General features: G+C 40.9%; 1 protein-coding gene across 1 annotated transcript; it reads left to right on the top strand.

Annotated features, from left to right (window-relative positions):
* Positions 1-2671: 2671 nt before the first annotated feature.
* Positions 2672-18110, top strand: dph5 (diphthamide biosynthesis 5). The gene is made up of 7 exons (XM_060941223.1): positions 2672-3105; positions 5054-5178; positions 7893-8001; positions 9531-9651; positions 13654-13693; positions 14504-14607; positions 17471-18110. Exons 1-7 carry the CDS (start codon positions 2971-2973, stop codon positions 17701-17703), a joined length of 867 nt encoding a protein of 288 aa, XP_060797206.1. The 5' UTR covers positions 2672-2970; the 3' UTR covers positions 17704-18110.
* The last annotated feature ends 289 nt before the right edge of the window (positions 18111-18399 follow it).

The raw sequence follows: 18399 nt of genomic DNA, 5'->3' as shown, positions 1-18399 counted from the left end.
TGAGCGTTGAAGTCCCCCAGTAGAACAATGGAGTCCCCAGTCTAAGCACCTCTCAGTACCTCTCCCAGGGACTCCAAGAAGGCCGAATACTCTATACTGCTATTCGGCCCATAGGCACAAACAACAGCAAAAGCCCTCTCCCCGACCCGAAGGCGCAGAGAGGCGACCCTCTCGTTCACTGGGGTAAACTCCAACACATGGCGGCTGAGCTGTGGAGCTATAAGCAAGCCCGCACCAGCCCGCCGCCGCTCACCATGGACAACTCCAGAGAAGTGGAGAGTCCAGCCCCTCTCGAGGAGCTGGGTTCCGGAGCCCAAGCTGTGCGTGGAGGTGAGCCCGACTATCTCTAGCCGGTACCTCTCAACCTCCCACACAAGCTCAGGCTCTTTCCCTCCCAGTGAAGTGACATTCCATGTCCCAACAGCTAGCCGCTGTGTTCGGGGATCAGGTCGTCTAGGCCCCTGCCTTCAACTGCCACCCAATCCACACTGCACTGGCCCCCTACTACTACCTCTGTGGGTGGTGAACCCACAGGAGGTCGGACCCACGTCACTGCTTCGGGCTGAGCCCGGCCGGGCCCCATGGGCAAAGGCCCGGCCACCAGGCGCTCGCATACGAGCCCCAACCCTGGGTAATGTTATAGTGCATCTATCAATTCAAGTGAAGTTATTGAGTATTCAATGATTGAGACTTGAGCATAAACTACTTGTAGCAAGTATGGTCTTTAGGCTATCCAAGCAAGAACAATCACAGCCATCTTTAGGGTGTCGATGTGGTGCCATCCACAGCAATCTCATGGTGATCTTGAGACTTTCCATGTGGGCTATCCTCAGCAGCAGGTGTAGGAGGCTCCAAGCAGAAGTAAAGCACCAGGATAGATTGGGCACGTCTGGATGGCAGAAGGAGCCAAGAACACTGGTAGTCTCATCAGGCAGCAGAAGTAACATGCATGGGGGGAGCCAATTTTTGTGACTTTTTTGGGGTGTGGGAGGAATCCAGGGAAGTAGAACCAGGAGGCAACCCACAGACACTGAAGAACCATAAATAATTTTTAAAAGTACAGTGTATCTGAGAGTGTATATATAGTTGTACCTGATAAAATTATGTCTTTAATGTAATTAATGCAGATATAGACTAGGTGTGCATAATGAAGTGGCCATTGAATCAATACGTTTAATAAAGTTTTCGTCACTGATCATGAATAAAGGTTACTTATTACTGAGGCAAGTGTTAAATGAGTTCCATGGTCACAAAGCTTTCACAATTTGTCTTCGTAAGCTTGAAGACAAATGTTAAAAGAACAAACTTTGGATCGAAACACTGGCTGTGAAAACATTCAGGGCTGTACTGATCAGCTGAGGAACCACTTTTGCAGGGCTGCATTTCTTGTGCCAACATTTCTCAAATAACTTCATAATATTTATTCAATGGTTAGTATTCATTTTCAGTTTTCAAGTTTTGACTCCTGCTTTAACATGAACAAGTGCAGTTGAAGACTGCTGTCTGTCCTGGCTCCCCATTGGTGGAATGACCTTCCCATTGAGGTCAGAACTGACGACTTTCTGACCACCTTCACGCAAAGACCGAAGACTCCCGTCTTCAGGCTGCACCTCTCCTCTGCTTCCCTGCCCATTGTATAACTGCATATCGGTCTTGACCAACCCAGGCTGTGTACTGTCTAGTCTGGGGTTAGCCTTTGGAGTTTTATTTTTCTATTTAGTTGTACTTTGTCAGTTCATTTTTATGGTTGGCTGTTTGTGGAATGTTGGTACTTCAACAGAATATTACAGTAGGCTAAGTGTTATTCTGTTACTTGTTCAGTTGGCACTATAACTTTCTTGTCAAGAAGTTCAGCACTTCTGGTACCTGACTTTTGCACTTGTTGTACATTGCTCTGGATAAAAGTGTCTGCTAAATGCCATGTAATGTAATGTAACGAACAACTTGTTTTGAAATCTAGTCTTGTGAAACACTGAAGATGTCAAATAATCATTTGGATTAGCCAGTGATAGGTTTTGCTCTGTCTGTACTGAAGGAGGTAACAGGTTGAATTGACAAAGTATGATCTAGGAATATACACCTCTGCGGCCTACGAGATTCTGCCTCACGGATCGATCCGGGACCAACGGTCACTGACACAGATACAGCTGTTCAGAGATGTTTCGCAGTTTATTGAAAGACAAACATGAATATCCACATTCAAGAGTGTGTTGTAGCTATATGATTGGAAGATGGGATTTACGAAGCCAAGTTATCTGTGTATGACAAAGTAACGTCAATGGATGATGAAGCATCACATCAGTGGCCACAATAACCTTATGGAAACAGACAGCAGACGTGCAAGTGAAGATAAGTGTCAAGGATTTAACTAGAACTAGCCAAAACAAGAAGCAATCAAACCAGCCTAGACCAGTTTCAAGCATGCCAAACAGATATCTCTATCAGTCAGGTGGATTATTTTTTTTAATAATAAATCTAAATTTAAACTGATTTATATATAATTAAATAATCATTCCATGTTAATATTAACTGGTTATTTTAAATAATGTATGCTAATTGTACATGCTAGTCAAATTATTTTAATATCAGTGAAACTATTGAAAACGTTCTGTATGAGGAAGCATCCCGATTTCCGGCATTGTCGTAAAACGAGTGCTGCTTTACGGCAAATCGGAAGTCAGTTGCTCCAGTAGAGAAACATGTGAGAAAGTCTGGCTGTTACTATTTAGAGCCTGTGCATCTATGAAGTGTACTAAAACTGTTAACTTTTAAGTGTATAATATACTTTAATTGTATCCTAGTTTATATATGCGAACGTAAACATTTTATTAAAATTACATTTATTGAAAAAAAACCCCGTAATGTTAAGCAAGCAGTAAATGAGCAGTTAGCCATCTAGCTGACTACATAGCATTTGGTGTGAGGAGCTGTCAGGATTTTAATCTTAAGTATAAAACTGATACTTCAGCAATGTTTTATTTCATCGGTCTTGGGCTCGGTGATGCTAATGACATCACGGTAAAGGGACTGGATATAATCAAGCGATGCAGCCGTGTTTATCTGGAAGCCTACACGTCCATTCTGACTGTGGGGAAGGAAGCACTGGTATGGAAAACATGCATGAAACGTGACTTTTTAAAAACCTAATCTCAGTAATATTGTATAACAGTGACGTGTACATATGGAGTGGCAAAAGACCATTCCGGCATTACCCAAACTGAAATCCATGATCTGCTAAATGAAATAATTATTGCAGCCTTGTAAGATTTCCCCCCTAAAATCTCTCTAGAATAACTAAAACAACAAATCAGATATTCTGCACATACAATTTTATACAATACATTGTTGGATGGTGTCCTGAAGTACTTCATAACTCGCCCACTTTAACCCTTGAAGGGTTGTTGATTAAAAGATAGATAGATTGATTGATTGAATCAGGCTAAAAAACAACCCCTAAAATTCTATAATAATGATTAGCATGGTTTAGATGTAAGTTGGGGTGTTTAGGCTGATTTAATTGGTGGCAACTCATCACACTCCCGGGGGGGGGAATCATACTAAACTGGGGTGAGTTTCCCAAAAGCCTCTTAACGCTAAGAGCATCTTAACTAGGAGAGAGAGAGAGCATTCATTGTGATGCTCGCGCTACCATTTAACGATGATCTTTGTGCTATGATGCTTTTGGGAAATTCACCCCTGTACAGTTCTTTGTCACATTTTTTACCTTAAGTGTGTGTTTTTACCTAGAAAGGCGCATGGCGTGTACCTCTGAGGCTTTACTCTAAAAGGTAGTTATGATCTGTTTATGTACGTGCAGGACATTAATAGTGAAAAGTATTTTCACATTTTCAGGTGAAAAGTAGTTTAAATATTATAATCTTTATTAGCATAAGCTTTAGGTTAGACATCTTGAAATGTGGAACTGACACTCCGTATTGCCAGCTGTTTTAGGGGAAAGGCTCTAGAAGTGGGCAGATGATGCCATAGACTAATTTGCATATCAGACATATTAGATGAAGGAGAAAGATTTTTTTTGAAGACAATAGAATGCTGTTTTACCAGAAAACAAAATAAAAGATTATAGCCTATGAAAATAATTCATCTTGAGTCATGGCACCACAAACTATTTATGTCTCATTCTCATCTCATTATCTCTAGCTGCTTTATCCTGTTCTACAGGGTCGCAGGCAAGCTGGAGCCTATCCCAGCTGACTACGGGCGAAAGGTGGGGTACACCCTGGACAAGTCGCCAGGTCATCACAGGGCTGACACATAGACACAGACAACCATTCACACTCACATTCACACCTACGGTCAATTTAGAGTCACCAGTTAACCTAACCTGCATGTCTTTGGACTGTGGGGGAAACCGGAGCACCCGGAGGAAACCCACGCGGACACGGGGAGAACATGCAAACTCCACACAGAAAGGCCCTCGCCGGCCACGGGGCTCGAACCCAGACCTTCTTGCTGTGAGGCGACAGCACTAACCACTACACCACCGTGCCGCCCAACTATTTATGTATTTACAGAATTCTATTATTTCTTTCAAGAAAGCAGACAAAATAAAGACATAAGGGAAATGCATGGAGTGCCTTTAAACAAATTACAAAGAATTGTGTGGATGGACAGACAATTTTAATAGCGAATGGTTGTTGTGAACAATAGCGATCAGTGATTAGAATTTAACTTTACACATTGGTGGTGAGTTGAGTGAGCCTGTTCTCTGAACTTGTACAACCAAAAAGCTGTGATGTGAGCTGGAGAGCCATATCAAGTGCAGGACCGTCGCTAATATCTGTTCCAAAAGTCACTAGATTTGTGCTTAGTGACAGCCACTATGTAAGAAGTGCTGACATTGGAGCTTATTGTTGTACAAATACATAGAAATAGAATAGAATAGAATAGAAAGCCTTTATTGTCATCACACAGAGTATAATGAAATTCAGAGCTGCTCCATAAAGTGCACACACACATAGAATAAAAAGAAAAGGTATATTCAAAATTGCTGTGTACTCATTGCTCAGTTGTGTGTGTGTGTTCGTTCGTGCAGGAGGAGTATTATGGGCGAGAGCTGATTTTGGCAGACAGAGACATGGTGGAACAGGAGGCAGATGTGATCCTCAAAGGTGCTGATGTCAGTGATGTGGCCTTCCTCGTGGTGGGAGATCCATTTGGGTAAAAAAAAAAACAAAGAATATGAACCTACAGTGCACTGCATGCTTTACTTGTCTTTACCACGATCTATCACAACATCCATAATTTTCATAAACATGCTTTGGATTATAGCTCATTAAATACAGTAGTTAGAATTCTTACAACCCCAATTCCAAAAAAGTTGGGACAAAGTACAAATTGTAAATAAAAATGGAATGCAATGATGTGGAAGTTTCAAAATTCCATATTTTATTCAGAATAGAACATAGATGACATATCAAATATTTAAACTGAGAAAATGTATCATTTAAAGAGAAAAATTAGGTGATTTTAAATTTCATGACAACAACACATCTCAAAAAAGTTGGGACAAGGCCATGTTTCCCACTGTGAGACATCCCCTTTTCTCTTTACAACAGTCTGTAAACGTCTGGGGACTGAGGAGACAAGTTGCTCAAGTTTAGGGATAGGAATGTTAACCCATTCTTGTCTAATGTAGGATTCTAGTTGCTCAACTGTCTTAGGTCTTTTTTGTCGTATCTTCCATTTTATGATGCGCCAAATGTTTTCTATGGGTGAAAGATCTGGACTGCAGGCTGGCCAGTTCAGTACCCGGACCCTTCTTCTACGCAGCCATGATGCTGTAATTGATGCAGTATGTGGTTTGGCATTGTCATGTTGGAAAATGCAAGGTCTTCCCTGAAAGAGACGTCATCTGGATGGGAGCATATGTTGCTCTAGGACCTGGATAAACCTTTCAGCATTGATGGTGTCTTTCCAGATGTGTAAGCTGCCCATGCCACACGCACTAATGCAACCCCATACCATCAGGGATGCAGGCTTCTGAACTGAGCGCTGATAACAACTTGGGTCATCCTTCTCCTCTTTAGTCCGAATGACACGGCGTCCCTGATTTCCATAAAGAACTTCAAATTTTGATTCGTCTGACCACAGAACAGTTTTCCACTTTGCCACAGTCCATTTTAAATGAGCCTTGGCCCAGTGAAGACGTCTGCGCTTCTGGATCATGTTTAGATATGGCTTCTTCTTTGAACTATAGAGTTTTAGCTGGCAATGGCGGATGGGACAGTGAATTGTGTTCACAGATAATGTTCTCTGGAAATATTCCTGAGCCCATTTTGTGATTTCCAATACAGAAGCATGCCTGTATGTGATGCAGTGCCGTCCGAAGATCACAGGCACCCAGTATGGTTTTCCGGCCTTGACCCTTTCGCACAGAGATTCTTCCAGATTCTCTGAATCTTTTGATGATATTATGCACTGTAGATGATGATATCTTCAAACTCTTTGCAATTTTACACTGTTGAACTCCTTTCTGATATTGCTCCACTACCTATTTGTCGGCGCAGAATTAGGGGGATTGGTGATCCTCTTCCCATCTTTACTTCTGAGAGCCGCTGCCACTCCAAGATGCTCTTTTTATACCCAGTCATGTTAATGACCTATTGCCAATTGACCTACTGAGTTGCAATTTGGTCCTCCAGCTGTTCCTTTTTTGTACCTTTAACTTTTCCAGCCTCTTACTGCCCCGTCCCAACTTTTTTGAGATGTGTTGCTGTCATGAAATTTCAAATGAGCCAATATTTGGCATGAAATTTCAAAATGTCTCACTTTCGACATTTGATATGTTGTCTATGTTCTATTGTGAATACAATATCAGTTTTTGAGATTTGTAATTATTGCATTCCGTTTTTATTTACAATTTGTACTTTGTCCCAACTTTTTTGGAATCGGGGTTGTAATTATAAACTGATACATTGGCAGTTAGCTCATATTGGCTGATAACATCAGCACACTGATTTATCAGTCAGGCCCTAGTGTGTACGCGTGTCTCTCTGTCAGGGTGTCTGTATCTACAGTACCAGTCAAAAGTTTGGACACGCCTAATTCAGTACATCTTTAATTTTTTATAAATTAAGTCACTTCACATCTTAAAGTAATGATGGATGTCGTTTCTCTTTACTTAGTTGAGCGGTTCTTGATATAATATGGATTACTACAGTTGTGGAATAGGGCTATTTACTGTATTTTTATTATTTACTATTTACTGTTTGATCTCAAACACATTAGGAAGGCAAGAAATTGCACTAATTAACTTTTGACGAGGCACGCCTGTTAACTGAAAAGCATTCCAGGTGACTCCCTCATGAAGCTGGTTAAGATAATGCCAATAGTGTGTAAAGCGTCATCAAGGTAAACGCTGGCTACTTTGATAAATCTAAAATATCAACCATATTTTTTTTTAAACACTTTTTTTGTTTGTTTGTTTGCCACATAATTCCTTGCAGTCTCCGGATGATGGAGCAAACACTTTTCTTTTGCTTAATTCAGGAGCCCTCATTGGTCGTTGTTAATTTCTCAGACTCTTTCTCTGACCACACAGTAATATGTGGTGATAGTTTTGTGATATGGGAGTTTTTGTAGGTTTGCACTGTGTTCCTCTGCATTTTTCCTGCCTGAAACCACTCGATGGCTGATGCAGGGAGCGTCTCTGTGTATTTTCCGTTTCTGGAGAATATTTGTATTTAATGATGTTTAATGACATATTTCAAAACCAGACGCTTGACATTTCTTGGGCTGACGCTGAACTGTAAATGCTGCACTCATAAGCAGGAAAATGGCGGTTTGTGCTCGAGTGCCATAACCGTTTTTCATTTTTTGTGTCTTATTCTGTGTGTTTCTTTGTCAGTAACTTAGTTTTTTCTTTGTTTTAGAGCCACAACCCACAGTGACCTGGTCCTGAGAGCAGTGAATGCTGGGATCAAGTATCAAGTCATCCATAATGCCTCGATCCTGAATGCAGTGGGCTGCTGTGGGCTGCAGGTAGAGCTTTTGTTTTTCCAAACTCATCATAGGCAGGAACTACAGCTGATGGTCTTCTCCATGTTTCAGAGCACTAAAGGAGCGGTCTTGTAGTTATCCAGGTTCACATTGCTGAAAAAATCATATCGAGAGTGTTAACTTTGAGTGTAGTGTGCAGAGCCGTATGCCTTCCCAGCACTCGGCGCGAATCCATCAATAACATGGCTGTGTATTGAACTGTCCAAGCACCATTGTGCTCACAAAGACCTCAGCTGTTCTCACACACTGCAGACCTGGGATCAGTCCTGTGATTTATTAGTACTGTAATACAAAATAGTTTCAGTGCTGTCAACTCATCCTGGATCAGCACTGAGCTTTTATACTCTTGTGGCTCGCTTAGGGATTAGCAGTGATAACAAAAGAGCATGTGGAAAGAAGGAACACAAAACAGGTTTGCTTTTCGAATTAAGCGAGTGCAACCAGAGATGTATTAAAAGCGTGTTGCTGTTTATCCAGTCCATCCATCTGACAATAACGTTAATGTGAAAATGTGAATTTGATTGCTCTGATATGACTGGATGTACATAACTAATTATGATATACGATGCCTTTTAGTGCCTGTGTGAGCCAGCACGGGATTGCAGATCAATAAGCTCAGCAGTGTGTGTTTTTGTTGTCAGCTATATGAAAGTGAGCCATGAACTACACACACACACAGAGGCTGGCAGTGATGCCATACACATTGAGTAAAGGCCAATTTATGCTGACAACGCAGTCCTCGCAGATGGCGTCGCAGATGGCGTCTGCGTAGCCCCCCCACCTTCGCAGACGCTCTGCGCGCACCTCCCAAAAATTGTGACCACCGCAGAAGCCTCGCAGACAGCGTCGCAGACAAGAGGGCTCTGATTGGTCCACTCTACATCCGCTGTACACGCACTTCCGCTTCCCTACTTTCCCGGTCTGGTTTGTTTTCACGACCGCCATTTTTAAAAACACGAGTGAAGATGGAGCAGCACGAAGAGCGGTTGATCGAGGAAGTACGTACATCTATACGACTCCAATTCTAGTCATTATAAGTAACCGGAGGATAAACACTCCACTAACCACACCCACCAACTACTCCTAGCGATTTCGCGACTTCGTGCCCCCTTGCATTGTGGCGGTGAATAACATCGCGCACGCCTATTACTCCCCGCTCAACGATAAATTACAACTGTCTGTGAAAAGCTATCTGCGAAAGCCTTGTCTCAAGAGCATGCAGAGGCCCTAACAGGGAAGTACCTTGCCTGGTATGCAGAATTCAGAGCTCATTAAACACGTATTGGAAATCACAGCCAAAAAAGACCAAAAATGTATTTTTCGTAAACTGGAGAACAGCATCAACTTTAAACTGAGCTCTACAATGGACAATTAGGGTTTTATAGTGTTATAGAAGTCAGTGTAGGATTATATACAGTACAAAGGAATTTGGAAGCAGTTCATTTTTCAATGATTACGTATATACATTTCATGTTATTCATTCATTCATTCGTCTGTCTGTCTACTGCTAGTTGTACAATTTTGGTGAGACAGTGTCCATCGTGTTCTGGACAGACAGCTGGAAACCAGAGAGCTTCTATGATAAGATCAAGAGGAACAGGGACATGGGCATGCACACACTCTGCCTTCTGGGTAAGCAAGCTAACGCCTTCATGTAATATACTAACCCTAGGTTCACACTAGCAAGCAACAAGCAGGGTGTTTCTAATGAGAAACAGTAGTAAGTGTGTGTGTGAGATATATATATATATATATATATAGATATATATATATATATATATATAGTTTCTGAAGTGAACTACATAATGAAATGATACACTAATTGGTGCGAAAAGCGTTTGATTTCCATGTTACATGCTTGGCTTCATACTAACTTTGTTCACAGACTAGATTCAGGCCCGTTTCAAGCTATTTGGGGGCCCTAGGCAAAGGGGGATCTGGGGCCCATAATTATCCCCCCCTCGACGAAAGGCCTTATGGCCTCCTACCCACTGAAGACTTAATAAATAAACATCACACATATTGTAATCATTCTTACGATTTTTACTTAATAAATGAACTCTTTACATTATTATAAATAATTATCAAACCCAATTAAACACAAGAATAGACAAAATACACACACACACACACACACATATAGATAGATGGATAGATGGATAGATAGATGGATAGAAATAAATCAAATATGAAAATAAGACAAAGTAATATAAAATGTGCAAATAACACAACACTAAATATTTACAGTATATACACAAGTAGAAATAACTTCAAATGGTGATTTAAATGGTTACAAACATGAATAAGAATCTTAATAAGAACCAGCACACACAGAAAAGTGCAAAAGGTATAGAAAAACACATAAAAATTTAAGAATACACAACTAGAATCATGGGCAAAATGTCTAAAACTGCTGCTTCAGCAAAGGCAGCCACAATACCCTCCATGTCAAAGACCTGTGGACATCACATTCAATTGACATCAGTGCCACTTTTTTTACATAAATAGGCTATTTACGTAAAAAAGAGCTTTCTCGTGAGCCATCCCGTCCTACTCCATTCATGCTCACGACACACTAGCTACTTCTGATGAAAGCCATGCAGTTCGCTGAAACTAACTCTGACTATGACATTTTGCTAAGCACAATAAGTTAATCTGGGAGAAGTTGACAGTCTTTCACCTATTTGTGTGGCACATATTAGAATTTTTAGCCAGTCCTTGCAAGTTTGTAAGCCTGTTGTGCATGACAACGTTTACATCACGGTTATAAACACTGTCTACAAGATAACTACCATTAACGTAAGCTAGCTACCAAATTTGCTTGTCGACCCGCTTGGTATTAATGAGTGTGTACATTCTCACTTACCAGTGTCTTGTTTTTTTCTGTCTTCCTCTTCCCTTTTCTTTCTCTTCTGGCTCCCTGAGGGGTAATTTCGCTTCATATTTGATTTTGTTTTGTTTTTTTGCCGCGGAGTTCTGCAACCACTTGACTGGACGGAGATGGGCATTGAGGGGTTGACAACAGACTGTCATTGCACTTTTCAGCCAAAGCATGTAGGGAGGCGCTGTTGTGCATTAGGGGGCCCCCTTGGAACTAGGGTATTTCAACAAGTGTCATTAGGCGCTGCGCTGTCGTGCTCAAAAAGTTGTCATTGCTATTGAATACATAACCAGTCGTTCGGCAGCGGGGGCCCTTCGAGGGCTGGGGCCCTAGGCAATTGCCAAGTCTGCCTACCTTGTTGCAACGGGTCTGACTAGATTAGCAAAGCAAGCTAACTGTACTAGATTCAAGATTGCTTTATTGTCATTGTGTAAGATACACAACGAAATTCAGTGCACTGCCTTACGAAACGGGCCTCAACATGTTACATACATTAAAGAGATTTACATAAAAGGTACAAAATTTACAAACAAGAAGAAGATGTACAGACAAGGGTTTACAAATTTACAAGATATGGACAAAATTTACAAACAAGAACACTATACAATCTACAGACATTCACATAACATACACTGAGCACTTGGTAATAGATATTGCGCTGGTAATGGGTATTGTGGTAATAGATATTGCACAATAGAGGATAATGCACTTGATAATAGATAAATAGGCGTATTAGCTACATACACTCACCGGAGGAACCAATGATCTCTCTTACTTCCTTCCGAGCTTTATTTTCCTTCATAATGCACATTTAATGAGAGGTCACATAGGACAGGATAACATGTCAAACACAACAGCTCCTGTGTTTTTGCTGCAAATCTACAGCAACAATCACAAAGTACAAAACGTTGTTATTGGCTCGCTGTGACATTAGTGGATCATGACGCATAGCACAAATGCAGCATTCACACATGCGGTTTCTTTCCAGAGTTTCTGTTTCTAACCAGACGCCATCCAGTTGTTTCTGTAGCTAGCTATACCGATTGTGTGGTCATGGTTACCCAGGGAAACCATGGCAACCGCTAGTAACTCAGGACAAGAGCAGTGTAAGACATAAAATTGCTGGCAGTATAAACACATGAACATGACCGACAAAGAAACAGCAATGAAAACGTCAAAGCCAGACACATCCCTGAGGGGCTTGACTCCGCCGCTTCCCCCGCAACACAGTTCCTTTATGTGTACTCCCTGGAGTGTGTTAAATCAGACTAATTCAGACACACAAAAGAATTGAATACATCTGAATATGAGGTGTGTTTGTTTGTGTGTGTGTGTACATGCACCAGATGGTCTGCATGGGGAAATAATGATTTAGGTTTATCAACATGCATTAGAGATTTAACTACTCTCCCTAAAGGGAGCAAATCCCCAGAAGAGGCGGGGTTTTGGTGACGGGTGGCTCCGCCCTCGGTGACTGGTGGGGTGCTTAGGGCTCAGGTGTGGATCAGATCAGCAGGATGAGAGAGTGACTGTGATCTGTGTTATTAACCTCATTATTCAGTAGTGGACAGAGAGACTGGGATTATACGCTTCACCTTCCACCTCCAAGACAATCTCTGTCTCTCTCTTACATGCACTCTCTCTCTTACACACACCGCACAATGATTAGTCTATCCATCATTATATTTACGAATAAGCCAGAGATTATTTATCAGCCTGACGCAGATTACTCCACATTAGCATAAACAATTTGATTGTAAACTTTGAGGATACAAAATGAACGTGTGTGTGTGTGTGTCACTGTCTGTTTTTAGGCAAAATTCTCACCAGAAGCATTCATTTCTGTTCTTTCTTGCAACTGGTTTAATAAATATAACGTAAATATCTATAATTATTATAAACCTGCATTATCACTTTTAATGATGTAAGGAATGAATAACACACTCCTTGTTGTGCTCTTACAGGAAGATTTTAAACAGTTGACTAGTTAGTAATACTGTGTTTATATATATATATATATATATATATATATATATATGAGTGATTCCACGCTTATGGGTACTGAAATGGGGACATGAACTTATTTTTAAAAATTCACCTAAAACCATTTCTTTTTTTTACCATCAGGTCACAAAACATGTAATCTTTAATGAATGATATGTTAAAAGATAACTTTAATTTTCTGAGATGTAATAAAAACATATTTATATGCCAAAGTCAGAACGTAACAGAAGTGTTGTGGACATATATATTCTCAATTTTAACAATGTAGAATTACTTTTTGAAACATAGGAAGGTGATGTTTTAGCAAATATAATTAATAAACATGTGTAGTAGAATAAACATACACATTCTTTCAATAAGATTAACATGGTATATAGCTGGATTGTAATTAATTTGTAACAGACGCGAGATGGACAATCGTAACAGAAGTAATGTAACAGACATCATTTTGGAACTCATAGGCTTGACTTTGGCATATAAATATGTTTTTATTACATCTCAGAAAATTAAAGTTATCTTTTAACATATCATTCATTAAAGATTACATGTTTTGTGACCTGATGGTAAAAAAAGAAATGGTTTTAGGTGAATAAGTTCATGTCCCCATTTCAGTACCCATAAGCGTGGAATCACTCATATATATATGAGAGAGAGAGTGATCAATTCTAGTGTTCTATTTGTGCTTAGACGAAGAAACCCCTAAGAAAGTGCAGAACCCTGTGCGTTTTCATATTTTCTCTGTCGTACAGATATTAAAGTGAAGGAGCAGTCCTTGGAGAACCTCATGAGGTAAGTGCTTCTCATTTTGTGTCCACTCTGATTTATATCTGCTTTGTAGCACTTCGTCAGAGGAGTTTGCGGTTTATTACAGACGTTTGCTGAACATACACACAGCTGGACGAGACCCAGGCGAGCTGACAACGGAAGGAAAAATGTAGCTGTTTGTTTGACTTGGATTCTCGATATACCATCAACGGCTGCCTGAAAAAAAAAAAAGAAACGCATGTTACTTTCTCATTCAAGCAGTTGAAAAATTCCGATTTATGGCCAGCACTTTCCTAACGCACGCGTGAGCGATGCCTCTGCTTACAGAAAGGTCGTTCATTTCTTCCACACTTCAGTGCACGTTGTAATTTCATCTCTCATTTCATGTGAACCCAGGACTGCGTGGACTGGAAAGAGCAGAATCCTCAAGACCACTGCTCCTCAACCCGAATGGAAAGAGGAAAAAGCCCTAATTTCTCCCAGATTGGCTGGCTCAGTTGGATCGTTACTCGGAAATTGAATAAACGCGCACTCTGGGTTTCTGGTCAGGGCAAGCATGCTTGCTGAATGAAGTTCTGCTCTTCGTTCTGTAGAAAGGAAGGAAAATACATTTAGCACATTATATTACATTACATTACAGGCATTTAGCAGATGCTCTTATCCAGAGCGACGTACATTTGTTTCCTGTATTAAGTTAATATGAAGTTGATGGTTAATACCATCTAAACAGCGCTCGGTGCTCACAATCAGTATGTCTGCCTTAAGAACAAGTGCTGTAAGCACTACAAGTCCATTAAAGCTCTCTCACTCTCTCTCTCTCTCTCTCATTTAAAGGGGTCGTAAGGTTTACGAGCCTCCCAGGTTCATGACGGTGGCTCAGGCAGCCGAGCAGCTGCTGGAGGTGGTGCAGAACCGTCGAGAGCAAGCAGAGGAGCCAGGTGAGGAAGAAAATAGGTTTGCTACCCTCATCTCATTATCTCTAGCCGCTTTATCCTTCTACAGGGTCGCAGGCAAGCTGGAGCCAATCCCAGCTGACTACGGGCGAAAGGCGGGGTACACCCTGGACAAGTCGCCAGGTCATCACAGGGCTGACACATAGACACAGACAACCATTCACACTCACATTCACACCTACGGTCAATTTAGAGTCACCAGTTAACCTAACCTGCATGTCTTTGGACTGTGGGGGAAACCGGAGCACCCGGAGGAAACCCACGCGGACACGGGGAGAACATGCAAACTCCACACAGAAAGGCCCTCGCCGGCCCCGGGGCTCGAACCCAGGACCTTCTTGCTGTGAGGCGACAGCGCTAACCACTACACCACCGTGCCGCCCCGGTTTGCTACCCTGCACATGCATTATTGTTGCTTGATAACTAGCTAATGTTAGTTCACTAAAACAGATTGGCTGGCTAATTTTGCACGGTTGACAATCTTACACCAAAACATTGGTTTATGTTACTGTGCTCGTCTCTATAGTAACAAACCATTCACAGAGACTTTTACAGCGGACACTCCACAATAGATTTTAAAAGCATAAAATCATTGATATGGTGACAGTTTCTGTAAGCAGATGTTTATTTAACATTATGGAAGGAGTCTCCTTCAGGATAGAGAGGTTAACGTGACACGTGCGCGTGTGTGTTTTGTTTTTTTTGTCTTATTAACTTCAAGAGAAGGAGGAAAAAGAGGGAATGACTGTTTATAGTAGCTATAACGCAAGTGAGAACAGGAACTAACTTGTTTAACAACTTTAAACGTGTTCCAAGTCGAACCCTTTATAGCAAGCCAAGCATTGTTAGTTAGATTTAATATTGTCGAACGTCCCAAATAATAAGTTGGTTCCTATTCTCACTTCCATTATGGCAGCTATAAACAGTTGTTCCCTCACCAGCTTCTCTCTTCTCTCTGAAAATTAATCAACACTTTCCAACCAGTCAGATTTGATTATTTAGCAGTGCTGTGGTATAAATCATTTTAATGATGCATTTAGCAACTGTGCTTAACTATCCTTGCATAATCCCAGTTCCAAAAAAAATTGGGACACTGTGTAAAACATAAAACTGAATGTGAAGATTTGCAAATCATGGAAACCCTATATTTCATTGAAAATGGTACAAAGACAACATATCAAATGTTGAAACTGATAAATTTTATTGTTTTTGAAAAATATATGCTCATTTTGAAGTTGATGTCAGCAACACGTTTCACAGAAGTTGGGACGGGGCAACAAAAGACTGAAAAAGTTGTCATACCTTTAAAAAAAAAAAACTAATCTGGTTAATTATCAACAGGTCAGTAAGATGATTGGGTATAAAAAGAGCATCCCAGTGAGGCTGAGTCTCTCAGAAGTAAAGATGGGGAGGGGTTCACTGCTCTATGAAGGGCAAACAGTGCAGCAATTTAAGAATAACGTTCCTCAGTGTAAAACTGCAAAGAATTTGGGGATCACATCATCTATGGTACATAATATAATTAAAAGATTCAGAGAATCTGGAGAAATCTCTGTATGCAAGAGACAAGGCTGAAAACTGACATTGGATGCCTGTGATCTTCAGGCTCTCAGGCGACACTGCATTAAAAGCAGACACGTGTCTGTAGTGGAAATCAGTGTATGGGCTCAGGAACACTTCAGAAAACCATAGTGTATGAAAACTGTTCCTTACTGCATCCACAAATGCAAGTTAAAACCAGATATAAACAATATCCAGAAACCCCACCCCCTTCTTTGGGCCCGAGCTCTTTTATGATGGACTGAGGCGAAGTGGAAAATTGTCCCGAGGTCTAATGAATCAAAAGTAGAAATTCTTTTTAGAAATCATGGACGTCACGTCCTCCAGGCTGAAAAGGAGAGGGACCATCCGGCTTATCAGTGCACGGTTCAAAAGCCAGCATTTGTGATGGTGTGAGGATGCATTAGTGCACATGACATGAGTAGCTTGTACATCTGGGAAGGCATCATTAATGCTGAATGATATATACATGTTTCAGAGCAATTTGTTGCCATCCAGACAAAATCTTTTTCAGGGAAGGCCTTCCTTCTTTCAACAAGAAAATTCCAAACTGCTTTCTGCACATATTAAACCTGCATGGATCCATAGTAAGAGAGTCTGGGTGCTAAACTGGCCTGCCTGCAGTCCAGACCATTTTAAAACATTTGGTGCATTATTAAGCGCAAAATACAACAAAGGAGACCCTGAACTGTTGAGCAACTGAAATTGTACATCAGGCATAAACAGAACAACATTTCTCTTTCAAAATTACAGCAACTGGTCTCCTCAGTTCCCAAACGTTTAGTATTGTTAAAAGTAGAGGTGATGCAACACAGTGACACATGCCCCTGTCCCAACTTTTTGGAAATGTGTTGCTGACATCAAATTAAAAACGAGCATGTATTTTTCAAAAAAACAATACAATTTCTCAGTTTCAACATTTTGATATGATGTCTGTACTATTTTCAATAAAATATAGGGTTTTTATGATTTGCAAATTATCGCATTGTTTATTTTAAACAGCGTCCCCACTTTTTTGGAATTGAATTATCCTTCTAACATGTAGCTGCATCACCAAGTCCTTTTCCATTTTATTTCTGTATATAAATCTACATTGTATCTTTGTTTGCATTTCCTTTTATCTGACACTCTTCACCAGGGACTGAGACTCATTGCTTTAAGACACAGTAATAGACTCATGGCTGGACCATCTGCCACGCTGAATGATCTGTCCAGTGTTGTATGAAAAATTGGATTGCACTTGATTGAAAGTGTTTGATGAGATTATTGGCTTTGTGTGTCACTGCAGCCATCACTGAGGACACGGTGTGTGTGGGACTGGCACGGGTGGGGGCCGATGACCAGGCCATTCAAGCTGGATCTTTGCGCGAGATGGCGGAGTCTGATTTGGGAGCACCACTGCACTCCATGATCATCACTGGTCACTTGCACCCACTCGAGGTGGACATGCTGAGGCTCTTCAGCAGCCCAGAGGGTCTCAGTGGCCTGAAGATGACGGACAGCTCCACATATGTCTCATAAGAACCCGTGCAAAACTTTAACCCTCCTGCTGTGTCACGTCTGAAGCTTCAAGGAAACCACATGAATTACGTATTTTTTGGTGTAGCTCAAAAAAGATCTATGCAAGTTGCATTACAGTATGGTGTTTTTGAGTTCATTAAGTTTTCCTACGCGGCCGTTTGGGTGAATTACAGACGAGCAAATGGTAGAAAGGTCACAGGGGAAGGAAGGGAAAAAAAGTTTCATCTGGGGCAAATGAATGCTTCTGTAATTCAAAATTTGGTCTTGTCATGTGACTGTAAAACGTGCATTTTATTGCTGCTGGGTTTCCTCCAATCCCAATCCAACACGCCTTGGCTCTGATTTCTGGATATGAGCCTCATGTCAATTTCTCTCTACAAAATTTATGAAACTAATTTTCAAAACAACATTCTGCTTTTTTTTAAGCATGTTTTTAAAAAGTGCATCAGGACTGGGGTACCATGAGATACTACAACAAAAAAAAATAGCAGGAGGTCAGAGATGAAGCTGATGGGGGGGGGGGAGCAAATACTTAAAAAAAAAAAGCATATTAAAGCAGTGTGAAAAGCCCCCCCTCCCCTTCAGTCTTTCAGTTCTTTGTACCTGGATTGCAGACTAATGAAATTCATTGCATAATTTGTAGCATTTCCTTAACTTCAGAAGTTATGCCTTAGAGGTGTGAGGTTTTTAAATACC

Source organism: Neoarius graeffei, chromosome 15 (assembly GCF_027579695.1).
Source record: "Neoarius graeffei isolate fNeoGra1 chromosome 15, fNeoGra1.pri, whole genome shotgun sequence".
In the NCBI taxonomy this organism is placed as follows: domain Eukaryota; kingdom Metazoa; phylum Chordata; class Actinopteri; order Siluriformes; family Ariidae; genus Neoarius; species Neoarius graeffei.
This window is presented reverse-complemented; position numbering and strand designations above follow the sequence as displayed.

Coding starts and splice junctions, on each gene's coding strand:
- dph5 (XM_060941223.1), top strand. CDS start 2,971: ATGTTTTATTTCATCGGTCTTGGGCTCGGTGATGCTAATGACATCACG. Junction 3,106..5,053: donor CTGTGGGGAAGGAAGCACTG/GTATGGAAAACA, acceptor TCGTTCGTGCAG/GAGGAGTATTATGGGCGAGA. Junction 14,608..17,470: donor AGAGCAAGCAGAGGAGCCAG/GTGAGGAAGAAA, acceptor GTGTCACTGCAG/CCATCACTGAGGACACGGTG.